This window comes from Cinclus cinclus, chromosome 7 (assembly GCF_963662255.1).
Source record: "Cinclus cinclus chromosome 7, bCinCin1.1, whole genome shotgun sequence".
Lineage (NCBI taxonomy): Eukaryota > Metazoa > Chordata > Aves > Passeriformes > Cinclidae > Cinclus > Cinclus cinclus.
The window spans coordinates 8,274,585-8,293,849 of NC_085052.1; the positions used below are offsets into that span (position 1 = coordinate 8,274,585).

A 19,265-nucleotide genomic window follows, 5' to 3' on the forward strand; every position below is an offset into this window, starting at 1 on the left:
CTAAGAGAATACAAAAGCATGATTCAGGTGATTTAAGAGATGTATGAGTCAAAGGCCAGTGGGAGAAAAGTTAGCAGTGACTTGCCAAAGGCAGGTCTTCTAACAGACATCAGGGAATCTGTTCTAGACTATCAGGATGTATTCAGGTCATGATTACTTCTTCAGGTTTTTACAAACCTTCCAAGTAAAAAATCAGAATTAATCTTTGCAGTAGAGGTAGCTATTGACAGATTAGGTAGCTGCTTAGAGAAGGTTGTAAACCCTGGCATTCAAGTGAGAGTGACATTACTATTTTAAGAAATCTACTCTTCACAAAGAAGTCTATTCTTTATATCCTGATTTAATACCATTCCCATGTTTTTCAAATCTCTGTGCAGAATCATTGGGCAAAAGTTACACAATTGAACAGGTACATCTTATGAGAGCCCCCAAATTATCCAATGGCTTTAGATAGATTTTTTAAATAGTGTTTGGTATTACTAGATCTCACTGGTCAAGCACATATGAACCATAGTAGATCTGGAACATAACATGTAATTATTCTCTAGTCAGGAATAAAGTGGATAATTCTAGTACTGAAAGTTTGTTTGGTTTTTTAATCTGAAATGCATCACTAACAAAATTTTTAGTTATTTACCCAAAAAAGTGCTTTTAAAAATATTTGCCTGATTCTCCCTCCTCATGAAATTCCAATGGCTTCAATCTTGCAAACTCAGCCACGCAGTGATTCCTATGTGTGTGAAAAATGGTACTGGCTTTAAGAGCTTTGAGGTGTCAGGGTTCAGCGAGTGCAGAATAAAACCACCTTAGACAGGAGCATGAGGGAAAGAGGAAATGTCTGGCAGCAGCTGAGCAGGGATAATTTTCATGGCTTGAAAAGCAGATCCAGAAGCATGATATCAAGGCCTTTGATTTGTTTGGGGAAGAAATGGAATAGCTTTACTTTGTGATTTGTTTAGCTACCAAATGTAGGCTTATTTCAAAGCCTATGACAGAAAAACTGTCACTGACAGTCTAGCTAACACTCTTAAGATTATTTTCAAGATTGTGATAATATCTTTAGTCAAAAGATGAGGCATTTAGGGAATTAGTAAAAACAGTAAAACTCAATCTTACCATTTGTCATTCCAAAGCTCTGTCCTCCTAATGACGTGACCTCGATGAAGACTGAATTACAGCTTTAATCCAACTGGTGAATTTTGTCACCTGGGTATAAACTCCTGGCTTGTTTTTTAACCCACATCCTTCACCCCAGCTCACAAGGCCATATACATAGTAGGAGCCATTTTCTACACAAGTCAGTGGGCCTCCAGAGTCTCCCTGATGAAGGAAAGCACAAAAGTTCAAAGTGTGAAGCAAAATAGTAACCAAAATCAGAATGCTTCTCACTCATCACAAGACTTTGAAGCTGTAATGATGGGTTTTTTTCCATAACAGAAGTACCCTCAAATTCTGCTTAGCCCCTAAGTGGACTTGCAGTTCTGTGACCAGGTCAAATGATACCAGGCTTTTTGGATTGTAAGTTTTCATTGTTTCTTCAGTCTGTGACATAAATCTGACAAGGTCACATGAAATTTCCCAGGCGTGAAAATACCAGGAATTCAGAGCCTGAACTCACAAAGATAAAGATGTGATCCCTGGCATAAATGAAAACTTAAGCTGTCTCACACTCCTCAACACAGCCTTATTCTGAGTTGCTTGATCTCTCACTCCCTCTTTTTTTTTTTTTTAATTATTTATTTCTGATTTCTATTGCAAAATATGCTTTACAGTGGTGATTTGCACCTTGGGAAGTGTTGTTCAAACTGTTTCCTACTTTTCAGTGGTGTAAGTATGAACTTGTTTCACATTTGTGTTAGCTGTAATAAAAAGAAACATCAGTGCTGGCTCCCTGGAAGTCTTAGCTCTCATAGTGAAAATCAGATTAGAACTGGCACTCAAGGTAGAGGCCATAACAAAACTGAAGGAAGAAAGAGCAAGTTTCACATTATTATGACAAACTGCCTCAGAGGCCAAGCTTTCCAGGCTGGTCTCTTAATTCCACAGATCTGCCTGCAGGTGACAGTATGGCAATATTAGCTCTAAGGATATACAACTCAAAGTGTACTGCAGAAAGGCTGTTGAAATACACTGATGTGAGAGCAGATACATATGCAGCACATTGCCAAAGCTCTGCACAGCCTGACTCTTTACACAAAAAAATTAGTGTTCAAATACAGAAAAAGCAACAGACCTCACAAGAATCGATTCCGGGTTTCCGAAGTTTTCCTGCACAAAACATGCTATCATCCAGTGTGTTATCATGTAGTTTGGGCTCATTGCATTTCTTCTGTGAAATCAGCTTGACATTGGCATCTAACAGCTGATGGGATGTGTCACCTATGAGATGTGCACCAAAACAATGGAGTAACTTCCTTTCCATTCCTGTTACGTGTTGTCTTTTATTCAAAATACAAGCTTGCTTGACAAACAGATGGGATGGGGCAAGAGCAGGTGGGATGCATGTGCTAGCCTGGGAGGAAAGAACTATCTGGCTGAAATTATAAGTTTCCAATGATCCGGAGCCTGAAGTTTCACTCAGGACAGAGTTGTTGCCTGAATAAAAGTGAAGTCAGGTGTTCAGAATTTGGTTCCAATCAGCTCTCTCTGTGTCATTCTGCTTTTCCAAGGTTGTCTGCAGCTCCTAGAGGTCCCCATGGGACTTTGAGCTGCTCAGCACTTCTCAGACTGGTACTATTAAATGCTTTAACATGCAAGCTAATGAAACAGATGAAAACTGAAAATCATACAATATTTAAGGGCAATGATTAATTACAGTGAATCTAAAGACATAACTTGACATCTAAAGGCAATAGCCTTAGTTTCAAAGTACTACATCTGTAGATAATTAAAGGTGGTTTATAAGTTTGGTTCTGCTAGAGTTTCAGGAAATATTCCATTTCTGCAGTGATTTCCTGAAATGCTAATAATAGCTCTCCTCAAAGAAGGGGCCATCTAATTTGAACATGTACAGGGTACCTGATATATTTTGCTGGGGGGAAAAAACCCCATAAAATCCCCCTTACCCTCTTTAAGGGAGACTTTTTATTTGGAACTTTAAAAAAAATGTCCATTAAATTCTGTTGTTGCATTCTGATCCAATGAACACACTTGTCTCTTGTGGGTTTCAATGGGAGTTATATCAGAAGAGAGAATTCAGTCCCATGTATCAGATCAGGCTGTATCAGTCACAAAGCACTAGGACACCTACTGCAGCCTCAGAGACAGGTTTTCCTTCTGCTGCTTTACAGCAACACACCAACCAGAGCATGAGAAAATGCATTTTTCAGAAAATTGCCATTATCTCTTTTTAAGCATAATAATTTCTCCCCTTAGGATTTACCATGGGCAAGAAAGGTTTTTGGATAGAGCTGTCTGAACTTGAAAAGCTTGGGATTTTTTTTTCCCTTATTTTTCTGTACATCTGAAGGTCCAGATGCTGCTTCTGAAAAGCTTTATCTGACCCAATGGGCTGGAAAACCATGTGAAAATTCCTGTCTTTCTAGGTCCTGTCTTGAAACACACAAGCTGTACAATAACCTCTCTTGATACTTCCTTGCTTCTGCAGCTGGCTTCAGATGGAACCATGTCATGGAGAGACAGATAGCAGGCAAAAAAAATGTATCAGGCATCTTATCAGAACTCTGACAGTTTGATTGATTTAGCAGTTGGAGATTTCTGCTAATGAGTAATTTACATGGCATGTTTTAGCTGACCTTATTTTTGAATTCCATGTCTTGGTTTCACAAGTGCCTAGGTCCTCATTTGGATCTGGCAATTACTGCTGAAAGTAGCATCCCACCTTGCCACTGGAATACCCACCAAAATCCAGTTAACCCACAAGTACCTGTCTCTCTCTGGCCCCATCCAGAAATGAAGCAGGACATCCCAGCAGGAAGGAAGAAGTCAGGGAGACATGCTGTTTTCACATACTTTGTTTCCAATGCACAGTAACCATCAACAGGCTGCAGTTTAAGTAGTGCTGGAGAGGAGATATACAATAACAGAATGTATTTGGAACTAATTTTGATCCCTAACTATTGTTAGCAGTTGTTACCATCCCATGCTGCATAAACCCAACATTCCATTTGCCCTTCTGTGTTGGGCCTGTTCCCATTGTTTGGTTTCTCCTACACAGTGACTTCTGCCTGCCCATCACAATGTACATCCCAAATGGGATTCAAATGGGTCGAGATCACAATTTGACCTTATAATTTCCAGAGTATAGTCTCAATGAGAATTCTACATTTACTTTAGTGGGAGAGAGACACTTCAAACAACAAAGGCTGGAGGTGAGCCACGTGAGTATCAAATAAAGGATTTACCAATATCGTTGTATAGGACACCACCCTTGTCTTTGTATTTGTCATGTAAAATTATTTCCACTGCATCAAATATTTGCTCATGATCCTCTTTCTTCTCGAGGTTTTGCTTTCCAAGGGATACTTGGATCTTTCTTACTGGTCCTCTAGGGGAAAAAAAAAAAGTCTTTTATATACAGATATTTTTTATCAGTGGTGGTGCAAACCTGCACTTTTAGAAACAAGAATCAAGATATTTCTTCCTGTTGTAGAGTTTGGACAGAAGATTTCCTAAAACGATTATAAGAAGGCTTGGACAGGAAAGCAGTGGTGTTGGAAAACATATGTGCTCTTAACTTGTTGCAATTGTGAAATAAAGTGATTTAAAGCTGCATGCGCATGGTTTTCTCTGCATTTTAGGGCAGAGTAGTAGTTTGCACACAGTCTGTTACTGTGGCAGTGATGACGAGTGGCAGCTCATGTAACCATGGGAGTAGATTTGCTTGCCATTGTCTGAGCATATTTAAAATCATCCGTGTTGCAATGATTTCCAGTGTGTAATTTACCTGTTTCCTAGGGTGGTGGTTTCCAACTGATTCAGTACAAATGTTGGAGGAAATGTAATATTGTAAGCTAGCTGACACAAAAAAAATTTAAAGCTAAGTGCATATTTTTACTGTTTTGAAGAACTTAATTCTGATGTAATATGTGACATTGCTTATGGCATTCCCATATCCCCTGAGTTTTTAATAGAGTTCTTCTTTTACACATTGCAAAATCTTGATACTTTCCACCATTTTTCTTCTCACACAACTTCTTCAGGTAATTTTATATGAGTGGGGCCTAAGTTTGCTGTTTCAGCAAGCACCATTTTCAAGTATATAAACATTTTTACATATGCAGCCTTTTTTTTTTCTGTCCACATATGTGTTTCCCTTTCAGTTGGATTCCCAGCAATCATTTTGATTGCAGATAATTTGGATATCAAGCTTCCTTTACTAACCATCCTGATTTTTATACTTATTTACCCTAATGATAGGACATGGACCTACTCAAGGCAGTGTGCGGCAGTAAGAACCCAGCATGATTTGACTAGCACTCCACCACAGAAATGTTCCTTCCCATCTTTAGTCTGAATCTGGAGAAATGCCATCCAGGGATGTTTTCCAGGTGTAGCCTTGGATCCACCATAGATCTTCTTGAGTGTCCTACGAACTTCTGGTTGTCCACATGTTTGGAATGTGTCAGGGGGGTCTGTAGGAGGTTCTGTTGGGGTCTCTTCATCTGCATTGGAAAAGACAGAAGATGTATAATGCAGAGTTAATATCAGACTGGAAGAGTTAAGCAACAGGGAGTCACCTGCTGCTCTGGACCACCTACATGCTGCCAAATCACTTGCTTCTAATTCTTTACCTGAGCATGGTGAAATATCACAATATTCCCAATCCACTTCCTTATTTTTTCTGATGTAGCACCAGGGTTTTTCATCATCATCGGGATTCCTGAAGGGAACGTTTGAGAGAATCAGCCAGCAGCAATGGGGAAATCTCTCTGAAACTAATGTAGGAGCTGAGGATTCTTAAGGAGAAACCTCATGCTTCTATCTGGGAGATGAACAAAGATAATATTTTGTAAGATTTGACAAAGATGACTGTTCAAGGCATACAATGCTGCCATATTACTATTCCCATACCTATCTTAGCCATAAGAAAATTGTGGAACTGGTTCAAAACAAAGAAGGAAACTTCTGGAAACCTCACATCCGCATGGTTGGAGAAGGCATCTCTAACATTCTGGTGTTTTATGAAAAGGCAGTGTCTAGAAAGATGTGAGATCTTAACACTGTCAGTTTCTCAAATTCATGAGCAGCTTGTCCTCAGGGATGTATTTGATACAGACCTCTACAGCTGCTTATTCAAAATATTACCTGCAGAAGTTGTGTTCACCAATGCCATATGAGTCAGCATTCTCCATAAAGGCATTGAAAGGTTGGTCCAAGAGATGGTGGGAATTCCAGTGCAGGCAAGTCCTGCCATTTTCTGCTTGGTTCACTCTTCCTCTATATGTAGAGGAGTCCTCTTCATAACAATCATATGGTCCTGTAGAAAGGTAATGCTCATAGGAAAATGACTTTTGTGTTGTTCCTTGCTCAGAGTGATTCCTCTTCCTTCCCTTCATTGTCCTACATTCATTTTATGAAGGATCAGAAGAATCTACTAGGCCAAGTAATTATGTTCCTTTTGTACACAGGCCAGAAATTAGAATAATGTCCCAACATCTGTCCACCTTCTAGCTTGATTGACTTCAAATATCACCCATCAGAAGCAGTCCCCTCAGCCTGGGGAGGCATCTTCAACTACATCAGATTTTGACTGTTTAAGGAAAACCTGACATTTCTTTCCCCTTGTGACATGTATAACCTCTGGGAAATATATGCTCATTTATTATATACCAGTGGGACCTAGCCAAAGCACACTTAGAAAACACCAAGATGGGAACTGTTTCAAGCCCGTTTTCCAGCAGTGGCTGGAGAGGTAAGGCTCTTCCTCTGACCCTCTCTCCAGGTTCCTGGTGCCCCGATGTAGTCAGGCTCTTGGAGCAGCGACAGGAGCACCACAGGATGTTACAGGAACAGCATGAGATAGTCTGGCTGCAGGGGGAGGCCAGCCCCTGGCTCTCTGGAGGTTCACCCGTCCCCCTGAGGGGCTGTGACCTACCGATCTCACAGAATCTCCCTCTGAAAGGCTCAGGGCACTCGCAGGTGAATTTTGATCTGTATCTGTTCCGTATGCAGGTGCCTCCATTTTTGCAAGGGTTTGGACTGCACTGTTTGGATGCTGTCAATGTGGAAAACACAGAACAACTTTGTCATTGTGCCGAACACTACACAGCTACTCGCATACCCAATGGAAACTAGGGAGAGCTCCCACTCAGCCTGTTGTATTTGAGTTCTCACAATATCTTGTAAAATGCACTTCTCTGGGGGTTTTACCAGTGACTGAACCACCACCCTGAAAATCAAGGATAACTCATCACTGGCCAGGCCCATGGATGGGAGCTGTAGCATGACGAGGGCAGGATCACCCTCTGCAGTGGGTGATTTCCCACTGCAGACTGGTCATGGTGCTGTCCCCACCACAATTTGTGCCCAGCTGAATGCTTACCACGCTGGCAGGAGGGTCTCTTGTAGGGAGGCTTGCAGCTGCACTTAAAATAGGGTGGGGTTAGTGTAACCAGGCAGTCGCCAAAGTGGCAGTTCTCCTCCAGACACATGTCCTCCACTGTGGAAAACACACATAAAGTACATCATCAACATTTGTGTGTGCACAAGAGCTGTGCCCTTACAGGTATCATGGGAAGATACCTTCCCTTGATGCTCCAAAGAAGCTTTCATTTGGCAGGTGAAGACTTGGGAAAATCACTTTTGCTCACAGTATCTATGGCAAAAAATCTATGGTACTAATGAACAGCTCCCCACTGCCCATCTTGTAGGGTGTAGAGGACCATTCTCTGCACTCCTGAAGTTCATTTTACTGAATGCTCTTTAGATAGACTTTGGCCTGGATGAGGTCCTAAGAACGATGGGCATAACTGCTGTGGGCTGTCAGCTCAGCAAACAGTGGTTTTGTAAAGTTGCAACAGTAGCATTAACTGCCAGAATAAGGAGTGTAGGTTATCCAAAGAGCCATTACCTTTTTCACATGTAGTCCCACTGTATGGCTTGGGGCAGTGACAGCTGAAGCCACTTCGTTTGGCTTCACATGTACCACCATTCTTGCAGGGGTTGGAGAAGCACGAGTCTGCAGAGGTAAGGATGGAGATCTTTCAGCCTCTTAACCTTCATCACCTGTTTTATCTGCTTGCATTTGGTGGTTGCAGGAGTCTGTCTTCCTGGGCGTAGCATCCTGTGTAACAAGTGCTGTGCTTATGCATCAACTCAGCACCCACAGGAGCAGTATGAGTTGCTGCAGAGTTTGTTCCAAGCTGCAGTGGCTCACAGCTTTCTATCTGGAGATCCTCTGCTCCCCTAGCCCTATTACAGAGTTGTAATGGGACAAATCCCTTCCTTTGATCAGAGATAGTTTTGCCTCTCTAGCATTGCCTCTGACTGTCTGCCTTCATGCACTGAGTCTGGAGTGATGTGGACTTGGCATCGTCCTGTTTGGAACATAGCATTAAACCTCTCCTGGAAAAGCCATCCACTACCTATAGACTCTACCATACCCCTGGGTGGCTGTTGCCTCAAGGGAGCTGGCACCTGCTGAAAAGCGTAAAGTCACTTGTGTGCTGCTCAACATCTCCCCTGCAGTCCAGGCTGCCAGGAGCAATTGGTATTGGAGGCAGCCCGAAGTCAGCTCTGCTTGCTTTGTACCAGGGGATAACTTGGGGAATGTTACAGGCAACTTCCCTGCCTCTCCTTTTGAGTCCCCTGAGCAATCCCCAGGGTCCTTTCCTGTTCTCCTGATGTTTGGCAAAACAAAAAAACAAGAAAGGGAAATAAACCCCCTGAAACTGATAAAAGAGGGGGCAGGAGGTGGGGGGGGGGGGGGGGGGAGGAAACCTGCTCTACATTTGGTTCCTAGCATAAATACAATACACATATCCCATGAAAACAGCAATTACATCTTACAGTGTCTATAGACAAATAAGCCTGTGCTTTTTTGTAGTAGCAATCAGAAATGTTCTGCATGATCAGAATCCATCCTGTGAAACCTGGAGATAAAACACAGGATTCTTACAAGAGAAATACAAAGAAGAACACTGCAAACAATCCTCCTAACTCATCCCTTTGATGCAGGCATTTCAAGAGCAGACTGGCAGCCAGGCCTGCCATGCTCATGCTTCAAGCACAGGGTTGGGATTTTACCCCTTCCTTGCCTTTCTGCCCATCCCTGAGACGTACCTTTCATGACAAAGAAATCACCTAAAGATGTCTCGAACCAGCTAATTTCCTCTGAGAGATCCTGCTGAGGGTTGGTGTCCTGCTTCGGTTCTGTATCATAGTAGTAGTTCTCATTGTCATCAGCCTCATCTGCAGAGAGGAGTGAGAGGAGAGTGAAGGAACAGAGGAATTAAAACTGGAAGGAAACAAGTTATGAAATAACTTATTTCTGAGATGGACAGTACTTTTCTCTTTCAACTCATTTGGGATGTCAGTGGATTTAGTACCATCTTGAGGACCAAAGATGCTTCCTTGGCATAGGTAGAGCTCACAGTGGTCATCACTGGCACCCTGAGCACAGCTGGCCCTCGAGGATGCTCCTGAAGGGCACTGGGGCTGTGGCTGCCCAGCTGACTGCTGTGGTGACAGCCAGGATGCTCCAGAGGGGCTGCGGGCCAGGGCTCTCCAGGCAAAGGCATAAAGGAGCCGCCCATGTTGTACCACAGATGCTGAGGCTGGTACCAGCATTAAAGAGATTCGGGTTCCTATAAGAAGGGATTTTCTTTGTCCAGCTGCTTTGCTGACCATCACCACCACTGCTGCAGAATGAGGCAGGGCCCTCCCCAGCACAGGGGCTCTGCTGTGTGTGGGGACACTGAGTCCCATCTCAAGAGCAGTCAGGGGGAACAGAGAGCCCCAGGCACCTGCATGAATTTGTGACTTCTCACCCACAAAACAGCCTTCCAGGAGCGAGGACCCAGCACTGCAGACATGCTGAGGAGCCCATCCCTGCCTCTGCCAGCCCATGGCCTACAGGAGCCAGTGTCTTCCCCTGGCAGGAGCCAGTGTCCCCACGGAGCCTGCAGGAACCATGGCTTCACCAGCCATGCTGGGGTTGTTGCTTGATCAAAGTGGGCTGGCAGCTCCTTGCACAGGTACAGCTCTTGCCGGTGGAAGCCACTCCAGTGTTTCAAAGACAAGCTATGGTAATGAGCAAAGCTAAGCTACGTACAGAGACGTTTTAAAAAGCTCTCCCCTAGGGCCAGACCGATGGCCCCATGGATAATGCTCTGCCTTGAACTGATTATCGACTGCATTATCTTAGTTTTCTCTCCTCATTCATTCACTTGCAGCCTTTATCTTTATTCTTTCTTTGCTTCTGAAAAAAAGAAATTCCACATTTATACAATGGGTGTTTTATATTTCATATTAAAATAGAACTGTCTTTTTTTCTTTTTTTTTTCCTACATGCCAACTCTCATTTCTCATGAAAAAAAAATAGAGGAAAGTTTCACCTCATTTATTGCTATGTCAAGTCAAGACTCCTTTTCCTCAGCTCATTATTTCCACAGGAGCCGAGTCTCGACTATGTGCAAGTGTTGCAGAAGTGTACGCCTTGCTGAGGAACAGAAGGATCTTGCTGAAAGATAAGGACATTGTCTACACTGAACAAAATTAAATTTAATGTGATGTAGTTAAGGAAGAAAAACAAAAAGGAAGTTTTGCCTGAAATACAGCCTCCAAGTTCACTTTGTTGAAGAGGAGGTTTTGCAAATGACTTGAGGTTGAGGGAACTGTCTGAAGTACCCTGATTTTGTATCCACTGTTTATTTTCAGAATCTTAGAGGGGCATGCTGGCTTTTATTCCACAGATGCAGTCTGAAGGATGGGGTATCCCTTTTTAAGGAAAAATGTACCTGCTAAAAGTTATGAAGGATGAACAGAGGAGTGATGGCTGCAAAAGGCGGATGCCAAAGATGCCAGAATGTTTTACAGAGGCTGGTGAGGACTACCTTGAATCAGCAGAGGAAAAATAAGTGCCCTGAATGAGCACAAATAGCTAAGGCATTGTAGAATCATCTAGCATGGTTTTTAAACCAACTGCTTAATGTGTGTTGTTAAGAAATGATGCTACTGTCACTTGATATTTGTTTGGCATTATTTCTCAGCAACAGATTAATCATTTGTTAAGAACACTTATGCAATTACTTGGCATGTTATGAACTATTTTTAAGTTCAGCTCTTGTGTAAACAAGATGGCCAAGCTGTAACTCACATTCTGCAAGACCTGCTTCTGGTGTATCTAAGAGGTTTGGGGACACAATCCCCATGTGAACTGATGGGGAAGTTTTGGGAGAGGCTATAGCGCACCTGAGGCCAGTTTGGCACCCAGCAGCCCTCCAAGAGTGTAACTTCAGGTTAACGAGGGCTGAGGTAAAGCAGGCAACCCTGAGCTACCCCCTCAAGGGTTGGCAATTTCCATTTCAAGAAATTTAAAGGTCAAGGCACGGAGTTATGGGTGCGTGTGGAAAGGGTTCACAGGACATCAGCAAACCCTACTGGGTACCCTGCCCCATGTGGATATAGCAGTCAGGAAGCTGAGGTTACTGGTCGGGAGACCAGCCAAGGTGATGTAAGAGTGCAACAGATCTGAGAAATGACCAGTGTCCTCCTGCTCCCAGCTATTCTATGCCATCCCCAGCTGCATGAAACAGTGAAAAACAAAGACCAGAAAACCCTCACTGGGGCATATGATATCAAACTAAAATATGTCTTCTTATTTATCACTGTTTTCACACTGAATAACTATTTGACTTCCACATCTCTTATTTAAGAAGTGCTCCCATTCAATTTTTTTAATTATTCATAACAAGCCATAGGTTTAGTAAAGCAAAAACAACACTTTTTTTTTTTTTTTTTAATCTGAGCACATAATTAAAGCACAAAGTCTGATACACTGGTTGATTTTAAACATATTACTAAATCAGAGTGTTCATTCTTTGTAAGTGATGGAAAACCTTAACATGCTTTAAAAAAGCAGTGATCTGACATTTGTCACTGAAATGTGACTATTACATGAAATTAAATTAGACATCCTGCATGCAAATTTTCAAAGAATAACTTTCCTCTGTGTAGTACAAAAAATCCCCCCATAATTGATAGACAGAGATTGACTTTTAAAGCTTCAAATCAGCTTTGAGGTCTGGGTGATCTTTTAAACTGCGCAAGCTTTCATCTGCAGTTTTTCACATTGCCAAGAGCTGTCAATCAAGCACTGGATTTCTGATCAATATCCTCTTGTTCATTAACTTACACGGGCTCTCTGTTATGGAGAGAACAGATACCCCAATGCCTACAGTCACACTGTTTTCAAAACCTTCCCTGGATCAAGTGATGACTAATGTTCCAAGTGGGAAAGTGATGCATTAGGATGCCATCGGGTGACCTGAATTGCGAGGTAACTTTGTTGGACTGCAGTTGTCAAGATGAGTGATGTGCAGAGTTAAAGCCTATTGCCAACACACATCAAGAGTACCAGAAAGTACCCAGCATTTATTCAAGCTCTCTGAACCTCTGGAGACTGACTGAAATCTGGCCTAATTTAAGAAGGGTGACTTTTTCCTACCACCCCCCTAAATACTTTTTGTCCCCAGCTCTGAGATTATTGCAGTGTTATTTTTATGAGGCTGAAATCCTGACTGTATTTTAAATAATGAGATATTCCCCATTTACTTCTGCAGAGATGAGACCTCACAGTATTTCCTGTCTTCCAAGCAGGCTGTGGCTGGGAGTAGCTGCAGCTTCAGAAAGAAGGGAGACCAGCTAACAACAAAGCCAGAAAGCCTTTCAAATAATTTTGTGGCTGTTACTTAAAAGCAGTTTTGCAGCACTTTTTTCCTCAGACGGATGGATGCGGGTGAATGGAAATTGTGATGGCTGAAGGAATGTAGACTTTAAGGGGGAAAGGGAGCAGGAGATTGTAGGAGCAGTAGAGGGACAGATGTAAGAACCATACACCATAAGGCAGGGAATAAATTAAGAAATTGAGAAAGGGATAAGTTGCCATCAAAAGGCAGATCAACCAGTTTGCTGTGTGAACAGGTGTGTAAACCCTGAATCAAGTGTGTGACTATGGCCAAATATTTGCACAACCCAAATACTGAGCTCAGACACAAAAATGATTTGGAAATTTGTTTTCTACATACATGTTGTTGGAACAGCAACATTGATTTGGGCACTGCTGTATGAGTGACAAGATTTCTGGTTTGACCTGAGAGCCCAAATACCACTGAAATGAACAGGAATACAGATTAATAATGAGTGCATATTAAAATCCACCTTATTTTTTTGCAGGAAAATGAGCAACATTATTGTAATATTTAATGAGATATGCATTATAAACTCAGGTCTAAGAGCCATTGAAATCAAGAAAAGAAAGAGCAGTGCTTACCTGCAAAAATACTAAACTTAACAATAAAACCATTATTTTCTACATGGACCACGTAGGCTGTGAAAGGATATACAAATCCTCACATATCCTACACATCCTCACACAGTATTCATCACAGCTTTTCCCTTATCAACATCTTAATGCGACACAGTCTTTAACAATTTTCTGCTTGCGTGGGCTTGTTTGTGAATCTTCTAGCACCTGGGACAAAGCCTTGCAGAAATAAGTTCCACAGTTAGCTGCATGCTGCAAGGGAAAGTCAGCCCTTATTTATTTGACCTCCAGTTTTCATTCCCAACGAGGCTCTTTGTTTATCCATCTGTGAGGTTTGCCCAGCACCATGACCTCTCCTCCAGACCATGGCCCACTGTGCGAGTGGCAGAAAAGTCCTGGTTTGGGAGAGAATTGAGAGTTCCAGGTGTGGTCCAGGAGAACCCTGTGATCAGCTGCCTGTTGGTACTGCTGCTGTACCTCTGTTTTTGGCTCCAGTGTGTCAGACACACTCCGGGCTGGGACATGATGCAGCATTGTCTCCTGAATTGACACAGCACATGTGGAGGTCTGAAAGCACTCACCATATTACTTGTCTAAAATAATTCTACTTCGTATAGTAAAGTTGTTCTGGTTGGTCATAGGCCATATTTTAAGCTCAGCAAGGCTCTCCATGAAGTTAATATAATTCAGCACTGGGTACTAGTGAAGGTTCTTGATGAACCAAGTTGCCTGCCTTTCAGTTTTGTGGCAGGCAAAAGTTGAAATAAAGAAACTGAAACCACTTACCATCCATCATGTTGGCCCAGAAGGAAAAATGGGAAGCCTGCATGAGATAATGAAGGTCAGACAGTCAGTTTCAGGAAAAAAGTGAAACCAGCACAGAGCTTTGCTTACAGTACAGAGATTCTGTTTGCCCCTAGTGCTGGACATCCAGATAAGGCTGTTCCCCACTTTGGAGCTAACTGAGCTAGATTTTAAGAGCTCCTTGGAAAGAGTAACAGAATGTCAACAACCCATGGGAGAGGTTTGGCTTTTCCAAGCTGAGCTGGTCTGATTTGGGACAAACCTGACCTGAAGGAGTTGTCTCTTTGCTTATGAGGTGATGGCACACTGGCTATTTGTCCAGCTTCTCTGAGATGCTGACAGAGACCATGCTCCAGCTGGCTGCCAGAGCCAGGGCCTGGGAGGTGCCCGGGCACAGCAGAGTGGATGCTGGGCAGTGCAGCATGGCTCAGGACATTACACCTGGTGTACCTAGTGGGACCTGGAGCCCTGAGCTGGAAGGCTGTAAACAATCTTTGGATGTAGGAGAATATTTCTGGCACTGTCCAGGAGGAAATGCCATGTGCCCTACCTCCAGCGTAGGGCTCCAGCCTTTCCTGTTTGGCTCATGATCAAGGGCAAGCAACAAAAGGGAACAGAAGAAGAAGAAAAACAGCTCTTAGCCTTTGAAGAATGTGAGTGAGGTTTGTCTGAAAGGAAAGGCACTGACTCTTCACCAGGACGCATCCCCAGCGTGACAATTTCCGTTTGCTTTCCCTCTTGCTCTAAATCCCAGCTGAGGACAGGATTACCCACCTGCAGTGAGGATACACATGCTAACAGTGGGCGTAAAAGAGATTTGAAGCTGCTATTCTTCATCCCTCACATAATTTTAGGGAATAAAATGTATTTCCAAACAATTTAACCCGCATAGTAAGGACAGCATACATACAGACGCAATTATTATGTGCACCTATGCATTGCTACCGATACAATTGAGTGTAAATATATGCCCTGTTTAGTCACACATTATATATAGAAGAAAGACTTTCTCAGATAATGCTGGTTGAGACTAAGAACAAATGAATCAGAAGCAATGAATAAGAAACAGGACAAAATAAAAAGCTCAGAATTCACATTTGTGAATATTATCTGGAATTTATAAATGAGCTTTTGCTTCAGGCACGTTTGCGTCCCTCTTGTGTTTGAGCCATGGAGAACAGACACTCCAGTTCTCCCCTTCCCCACTGACTTTAATGAGAGCAATGTCCCCTGAACCACTCAGCAGAGCCCCTTCCCAGGTGCATTTGAGTGAGCCACACACATACAGAGCTAAATCCTTTGCAGCTGGAAGGACACACATCCTCACACAATTGCCCCTCCTGAATGAGTGCAGAGGTGATGGTAAATGAGAAGGCTGTGAAAGCTCTGTCCTTGGTGTATACGTTTCTTGAGTGCAGGTACAGCATTCGTCAGATCCTTTGCCAGACCCCAACAGAGACTGTATAAAGCAAAGGTCTAATTGCTCCATTTACAATTAGTGATAGTGCTCATCCATAAATACAGACCAAAACAAACCCTGCAAGTGTACTCCTTTCTTTTGGAGGAACAGACGAAACAAAGAACAAGGAAGCAGCACTGGGAGCAGGATGATGCAAGAAACATTTCATCTCACTCTCTAGCTCTCTGTGCTGCCCTGCTGTGGTGTTTGCCTTATGGGCTTGGAACAAGTTTGGGTCTGAAAGGTTTGATTTAGTGAGTTTGCCCCTGCACTCAGGTCAGCCCTTGGCACCCCAGGGAATGCTGGAGGGTTTCAGCCCAGGCTGAGTGAGGTGCACCCATCTGTTCTGTGCCTCAGTTTCCCCAGCTGTAGGGTGATGACAGTCTTATAATGCTCATACCCCAAGGAAATAGCAAAGATGAGAAATGCAGCATTGTGCTACGCTACTTTCTCTCCCAGGTTATCCACCTGCTGCTCTGTCCAAACACAGGTAGAGCTGACCACAGAAAGGCAGCTATCCTAAACTCCTTCTTGCAATAAAGTGGTTCCCTCAACAATGTGCAGGTTTACAGCATCATCCTTCAGAACAGGCAATGGCTTTGTAGCTGATGACAGTCCCAGATTCTGATTCCTGCTTTTGGATGAAAGCCTCTGTCTGCTGCCACAGTATAAATATTACTGGGAACAAAGGCTTCTGGAGCACCCAGCATGGAGAGTCCAGGAGTTAAACACAATCTTTACTGTAAGGCTCCTGTATCTCCTTTTGTGCTGCAGCTCTCCCTCCTCGTGTGCTTGTCACAAGCTGCAGCAGCAGAGCCACAGGAGACAAAACCTCTGGCAGAGCAGACTTCTCAGCACGGAGAGTTTTCTCCTCTGTCTTGAGGTCCCCCGGACCACTCACCAGACCACACTAGTTTTGAAGCATTTTCACCCCTGCTAGCCAGCAGAAGGCCAAATTTTAGCTGTTTGACTCGTGGCATGAAGCTTGCCATGGTGGTGTGCAGCAGAGGAGGAGGAGGAGGAAGAGCTCACTCCTTCCCTCCTGTGTGCTGGAGCTCTCCCCTCATCCCCTGCAGAGAGGATGAGGGATGCAGGATGAGGGATGCAGGACGAGGGATGCAGGATGAGGGATGCAGGACGAGGGATGCAGAATGAGGGATGCAGGATGAGGGATGCAGGATGAGGGATGCAGGACGAGGGATGCAGGATGAGGGATGCAGGACGAGGGATGCAGGACGAGGGATGCAGGATGAGGGATGCAGGATGTTGGCCAGGGATACAGAAGGAGGCTGTAGGAGGGGTGCACAGGGTGGGGGCCCGGGAGGGGCTGCAGGAGGGAGTGCAGGCAGGGGTAGGAAGGCAGGGTCCCCTGCCTGCAGTGCCGTATTGCTCGTGGCCAGCAGAGGAGGATCTTGTCCTTCCGACGAGGTGCAAGGCTGAGCCCAGGAGCAGGGCTTGAACAAAAGGAAGGGGGGCGGGGGAGAAGAAATGAGACTGTGGGGCTGGTTTCACCAAACGCTCTCCTTGCTACAGCTCGACACCCATACTTTGTGTGCTCTCTTAAGAGGGAATAAAATCACTGGATTCTGTTCATAGCAGTTCTGCAGTGATGAGGGGCCGAGCTGGAAGAATTTGCAGAGAGCAATTTTAAATTTTACTACTTCAGGCTCATAAAAAAACCAAAACAAAACAAACAAAAAAACCCCCTTACAAAATAAAAAAAAAAAAAAAACAAACCAAAACAAAAAACAAAAACAAAAAAAAAAGCTAGGAGGGACATTTTACATGGGTACCAGTGCACTGCTGACTATGGTGCCAACTACATTTATAGGGCTTCCAGAAAATAATTGTGAAATTCCAAACGTCCTAATTTCACCTGAGCATTTTTTGTCTTTTGTCACTGCAATGATTAGCACTTCACTAAAACTTCATGCCTCCAAAGAATCTTCAAAATTCTGCTAAATAGATTTTGTACTAATATTAAACATTGCAGATACATGATACTCTCAATTTTTCCATTTCAACTCCTTAAGAGAGACTAATGAAATGCAATAGATTTCAAACAAGAATGACAGAACCATGAGTTTCCTTTATCTCAGGATGGAGTCCTATGGCTCTTTCTCAGACAGAAATGTCCAGTTAAACTCTAGCAATTCTTTCTGAATAAAATCAGGAAAATTTGACCCCAAATTCAAGGGAAATTATTTACAGCTGCCAAGGGCATTCCTCAGTTGAACTGTTTATTGTGTCTTGGATTCATTCCTACCTCTTATTACAATAAAAATCAGTCATTAAAACACAAAAGCAGGTGAAGAAAGAGAGCAAAAAAGGTGACAGCCCACGGTTTTGCTGTGAATTTACACCTGTGCAAAACAGACTTCTAGAGAAAACATTGTAATCACTCAAGCTGGCATGACAGAGTAGCAAGAGAGATGAAAATTAGCCCTATACATATACACACTCTCCAATAAAGCACTGCAGGAATTCCAGTGTTAAACTGCATTGCTAGGAATTGGCTTATTCACTCAATTGCACTCAATTCACTCAAGTCCTGCAAATTCTCCTGCAACTTGTCACGAAGTGGCCCCTGTGCCAGAAATACAAATATAATGCTTTCATTTGTTCATCTGTTCAGTCTCAGCTTTGCAGCCAAGAAGGAGGTGGGATGGGGTTGAACTGGAGAATGAAGATGGATGTTTGATCAACTTCCATCCACAAGTGACACAAGCCATGAAGGAGCCACGAGGGCAGACACAGCTACTGCCTTCTTGTAGTGAACCCCTTGATCCTGCTGACAGCTCTCAGTAGGAACCTTTGTTTGGGCTGCTTGCCAAAGGAGGAGGGAATCAACAGTTCTGATGCTCTTACAATCGGCCAGATTTTTGCCTGCAACCATCTTGGGTAGTGACAGTCTTTGAACTTCAAGGGAAAGTGGCTTTTCCAGCAATGACATTGTGTTTCTCAGCCAAGGCCATGGTTGCAGTATAATGAAAGCAGGGCATATTATCATCTGGAGCACACATGCAACACGTGTTGTGTTTTTAGCCTGGGAAACCATTCTCTGAAAGGATTCCACCAAAACCTCTGAGTTCTTCACTTCTTTGCTAATAAGACATCTCCTGCCACCATGCTGAACTGCAGTGTGTGCATCAGAGTAAATGGGCTCCTTATCAACCAGTCCCAGAGTATCCAGAGAAGTTCACACTTAAAATCTTTATTTTGCTGATTATTTAGTGGTGAACTTTTCCCACGGTAGCTCCTGATACAAAATCCACAGGGATCCACACAAAAAAAAGCAAGATCCTTCAGAGGTGCTGCTGAAACCAGCTTGGTCCTCTGCTTAGGAGTTACCTACTCCTGTTTTTCAAGAAATCAAACTTTCCAAATTAATCTTTGCTCTGTAAGAGGTGGCCTGGTAGCAGCTGGGTGTTTTTAAAGCTCCCTGGTGGTTGAAGTGCACTCGTGCTCTCAGGTGAAAAATGGGGTCAGCCTTGGATGCCACAGCAGAGGGAAGCTACAAAAGGCATTTCAGGGGGCTGCAGGAGCCAGCTAAGT

The 19,265-nt window shown here is 43.4% G+C and overlaps 1 protein-coding gene across 1 annotated transcript; it reads right to left on the reverse strand.

Moving 5' to 3' along the window:
• Positions 1-1,143: 1,143 nt before the first annotated feature.
• HABP2 (hyaluronan binding protein 2) lies at positions 1,144-14,276 on the reverse strand. The gene is made up of 12 exons (XM_062496624.1): positions 14,234-14,276; positions 9,244-9,372; positions 8,033-8,140; positions 7,505-7,621; positions 7,058-7,177; positions 6,268-6,439; positions 5,754-5,842; positions 5,393-5,624; positions 4,365-4,507; positions 3,887-4,021; positions 2,234-2,379; positions 1,144-1,320 (listed from the first exon to the last, which is right to left on the reverse strand). The coding sequence occupies exons 1-12, from the start codon at positions 14,274-14,276 to the stop codon at positions 1,144-1,146; spliced, it is 1,611 nt and encodes a 536-aa protein (XP_062352608.1).
• Positions 14,277-19,265: the final 4,989 nt, after the last annotated feature.

Bases quoted from the DNA above. Each gene is read 5' to 3' on its own strand.
- HABP2 (XM_062496624.1), bottom strand. From the start codon at position 14,276: ATGCAGGCTTCCCATTTTTCCTTCTGGGCCAACATGATGGATG. The intron at 9,373-14,233 runs GTAAGTGGTTTC...TCCTCTCTGCAG, and splicing joins CTGGGCCAACATGATGGATG to ATGAGGCTGATGACAATGAG. The intron at 5,843-6,267 runs GTAATATTTTGA...CGTTCCCTTCAG, and splicing joins GGTGAACACAACTTCTGCAG to GAATCCCGATGATGATGAAA.